The sequence below is a fragment of the Penaeus chinensis genome, chromosome 34 (assembly GCF_019202785.1).
Source record: "Penaeus chinensis breed Huanghai No. 1 chromosome 34, ASM1920278v2, whole genome shotgun sequence".
NCBI classification, from domain to species: Eukaryota; Metazoa; Arthropoda; class Malacostraca; order Decapoda; family Penaeidae; genus Penaeus; species Penaeus chinensis.
In genome coordinates, this window is record NC_061852.1 from 18,135,500 (window position 1) to 18,140,499 (window position 5,000).

Consider the following 5,000-nt stretch of genomic DNA (forward strand, 5'->3'; position numbering starts at 1 on the left):
TGTAATAAGGAATAATGAAGTATAACTCGAATCTCATCGTTTCACGTATCAGTATTAACTGAACTTGTCTCTTGTATGCAAGTGACGAGACCTGGACCCCGCTCATCCCGAATTTAAATGCCCGGTGTAAGATATGTTTGAAATATGTTTAGAACTGGTCAGACTTTCAAATCTCGTACATACACGAGTGACAAACATCCATGGCAACGTTTAATCTCAAATAATTATCTCTAACAAAATATACCTTGGGCATTCAGACATATGTATTTATATTTCGATTGAAATGAATGTCTGGTTTGTTTGATTTTTGAAATAAAAATACAACAAATTGAGTAATGGAAACCTTGTAGTTCCGTCTGGAGGTCTGAAAGGCAGAGGAAACCTCGAATTGAACAATAAAATCAGCAATGAAATTGTATTTATAACGATATTGGATATATGTGTGAATAAGTACAAAAAATATGTGTATGCGCGCGCGCGCGCGCGCGTGTGTGTGTGTGTGTGTGTGTCGCAAATATATTTCTATGAATATGCATACATATACATAAAAGGTATGAATGAGAATGAATATCTTCACAATACAAGAGATGTATGTGTTTGTTAGCATATATATATATATATATATATATATATATATATATATGCTAACAAACACATACTTAAGACATATACACAGGGCAACAAATTCCGAGGCCGGAGAATCAACCGTAGAAACAGATTTTATTTTACATTTAATATAAATCAGTTTATGCCTTTCACAAGCTTTGTTGTCGACGTTTGTATTCTTAACATATAAATTCTACACAGCATAAATAGCTTTAATTAATTAGTTATAACACTCTGACATAATTTCCTCAATCGGCTTTTTTCTGTTGTAGATATTTGTACAAATATTTCAAACAATCACATCCATCGTAAAAGACCGACCTCTCGCTCTAGGATTACTACATGTTACGCAAGTATTGCCAGATAAAAAATGTCACCTCTAGACTCGTGGTGTTCTAGCAAGAGGTGTGGGGAACTACATGGTACGAACTGTCTCGACCCAACGTTTCTGAACTCTTTCTCTCCTACCTGTCATACCGGTTACATGAGGGGAAAAGTGTCTAACCCATTGTCTCACAAAGCATCGTATCATACGAATGTGCTGTCACAATGTCATTTGTTGGTCTTGGGATTACGTAAGTGATTGATAAAAGGAAGGTGACAATATGAAACCATTTTGTAACGATCCAGACTAGTAGTCTCGAAACAAGATGTCTACCAACGCACCCATTTGCGTTCAGCCCCCGAACTACCATCTTCAAGGGCTGCAAGGAGATTTTGCTTATGCAAGTGAATCATTCTCTGTATTTCAAATGCACAGAAGTAAGTAACTGTGTCTTCCATCGAATTTCGTTTCTAGCCATAACTTATCATTGTTACGACCCCCGCGCCCGCAAAATATCCCTAAGAGCGCCCCTCGGCCAAGTAAAGTTACCTCATGATCGAAAGGCAGTTAGCAAACGAATCGGCACCCACTAACAACCCTGACAACATTTCCATGTTAGCGTTCTTAACACAGCCTGTGTTGTCAACTTCCATGAGTATTTTTTTCAGTATTACATTCTCGTAGTCTGAGTGAAATTCTCGGTTCTCCATGTAAATTACGCCTGCCGGAGAAAGTTGCTGATTTTATCGTTTATTGTTTTTTTCTTAACAGATAAATTTTGTATGATGTGCGAATCTGACTTTCCCTCAACCACACTCTCACTCTGCTGATTTAGAAAACGAGCCATCCCCAGCAATGAGTGACTTGGCTCGAATTCTTGTTCACGATCTCCTCTACACTTACAGATATATCCGAGATCCGGTTAATGAAATAGCAATGTCCAGTTAAGTAACTTCAATAAGGCTATATTGTACTGCCCATGTCGGTGTGGTTTACTCTTTCGGGTAAATGCGCTGTGTCCGTTCTCGATATACCCTCAACTATAAGTCTGTTGTGAAAACTGCTTCGAACAAGCTAATTGGAGGGAAAGGTAAAGAGTATTGGGCTAAATTATGCCACTCCTATTTTTAACAGCTTGTTTAATTCTATACCGCTACTACAAAACATCCGTTTCCTTTCACCACTTTAACATTTAGGCGAGCCTCGATGACACAGCACAAGCAGGGTTGTCAATCTAGTAATATCTGCTTTCCGGTACGCAGTAATGGCGTAGTAATGACGGAGTCGGACGTCCAAGTCGGTAGATGATAGATATCAGAAATGTCAAGGTAACGTTTACGTGAAATAAAATACAGACATACAAAATACACTTTTTAATTTTCTTGCCTTCAATACTTTACATAAGCCATATTTAAATGAAATTGGTTTGGATCATGACCCACACAGTAATGGCAACGAAAATATAAAACAGAAGGCGAAAAATATTTTCTGAAGGTTGATTATGGCATGGAACTATTTTTTAGAGGCATTAATGGCGAAAGTTTCGAATTTGCTTAAGAGGTGTTTGGTATAACCGAAAGATACATGAAAGCAAATATCTTGGTAGCGGTTTTTGGCATTTATAATGATGACGTCACATAGTTCCACTCACAAAAACCTCGATTATGTCTTTGCAATGTATTTGGACAAGTCTGTGGACAATAACGAAACCAAAAACAGTTATTAGTCATTGCTATATGCGCGCCAAATAAACCTTCAAAGAAAACAATAACTGTGACATCATAGCTTTGAAGCCAATCACGACTCGACTAATCTCAACCAATCATAAAGCTTCCCTCAATCACCAGTCGATTCTCGCGACAAGGTCTGTGCATACACACTTCTCAACTGGTCACTTATTATCAAACGCTTCAATACGACGTTGATCCCTGGAATAATGACCTCAAGTTATCATCTTACATCATCACTTGTCACGTAATCTAAAGGCATTTACATGAAGTAATAACGTGATGGCAAATTCATATGATACAATACGCTCTGATAAGACTTGTAGCGAAGGAGCGAGACCCTCTTCCCTTAAGCCCTTCCTACTAAACTCTTCCTTCCCTTCTTGCCTCACGTAATGACAGTAATGATAATAACGAGAATGACAATAATGATCATGAGGATGATAGTGATAACAATAATCATGACCATATGAATAGTAAAAATAATGATAATAATCATGATAATAATTATGACAATAATAACCATGATAATAATTATGATAATAATTTTTATAAGAATAATAACAATAATGCTAATAATAAAATAATCAGCAACAAGAACATGTTGATGAGAATCATGATAACAATAATAATGATAATGAAAATAATAATAATGATGATGATAAAATTATAATAATAATAATAATAATAATAATAATAATAATAATAATAATAATAATGATAATAATGATAATGATAATGATAATAACAATGATAATAATAATATTGAAAAAAAAAGTAGTAACAGTAACAAAAATAACAACAGTAACAACAATAGCAATGATGATACCAATAATAATATTGATAATAATGATAATGATAATATTAATAATAATAATAGTTATAATAAGAAAAAGAAGAATGATGATAATGATAATAATATTATTGTTAATAATATCATTACTACTTTACTACTATAATTACCATGATTACTATTATCTTTAATACTGTTGCTATTGCTACTACTATCATTATCATTATTATAGTTATTATCAATGTGATAATTTTCATTATCATCATTGATGATTATTATCATTATTATTACTACTACTACTATTATTATTGTTTTTTTCTTATTATCATTATTATTATTGTTGTTGTGTTTAATGTTGATATCATTGCCAATTATGTTATTATTATTTTGTTATCATTATCATCATCATCATCATCATCATCATCATCATCATCATCACTATTATCGTCATTATCATCATTATTATTTTATCATTGTTATCATTATCCTGTTATAACTATCAGAAAAAAAGATGAATCTGTCAGTCAGAGAAGTGATCGAGAGACTCATTTTGCAATGTTGCATCGCTTGTCTTCCAGTTTCGTGCACTTGCTGATAAAATTACAACTTGTCCCTAATGTTTGTTGTTTCTGCAAATCCTACGCTAAAGACGCCATGCATTATTCAAACCTGCAATCATTAGAATAAGAACGCCAAGCCAATGTCTTTCATGTAATGCAACACTTGAAAATGAACTGAGTGAAAAGTCGAGAAACCAATATACACAATATGGAGTCACTGCCTCTCCTTCCGCATTCCTTCATTATGGTAACACTTATTCCCCAACACGTAATGCGGCAGAAGAGCAATGATTCGATAGAAAAACAGATATGCAATATTATTTGGCTGCACATTTTTCATCACTGATTTAGCAAATGGATTTTTTCGGTGTTACGTATGTCTCACACACACATACACACACACACACACACACACACACACACACACACACACACACACATATACATACATAATTATATATATATATTTATATCTAGTTATCTATCTGTCTATCTATCTATCTATCTATTCATATATAATCCTTATCATTATCATTATTTCCTTTGCAATCATCCTTATCATGAAGTGCATTATATTCTCTATTGCTGTTTTGTTATAACATCCTAAACACAATTTTTGACGCAATCATTATCATCAGTATTAAGATTTTTATAATTGATGTTATCAATATCATTATTATTTATTATCAATGTTATCTTCATTGTCATGGATATCAATACGTTCATTATTATTAGTAGTATCATTAACACTGTTGTTAGTATTATCATTATCAATATCATCCTTATTATTGCTATCGTTATCATTATTATCATAATCGTTGCTATTGTTATTATTAATATCAATATCATAATTTTTGTTATTACTATCAGCATTATTAATATATCATTTCTACCACTTTATCTTTATCCATCGCGATTACCTTCAGTATCATTATATATTATCATTATTGTTTTGTTAGACACATTGTATCATAATTACCATTTTTTAT

At 32.9% G+C, this 5,000-nt stretch overlaps 1 protein-coding gene across 1 annotated transcript in view; it reads left to right on the top strand.

Annotated features, from left to right (window-relative positions):
* The first annotated feature begins 1,939 nt into the window (after window positions 1-1,939).
* Window positions 1,940-5,000, top strand: part of LOC125043673 (proline-rich protein 36-like) — a 13,906-nt gene continuing 10,845 nt past the window's right edge. The window contains exon 1 of the mRNA XM_047639908.1: window positions 1,940-2,021. Coding sequence (XP_047495864.1) covers window positions 1,940-2,021 — 82 coding nt within the window. The remainder of the gene's footprint in view (window positions 2,022-5,000) is intronic.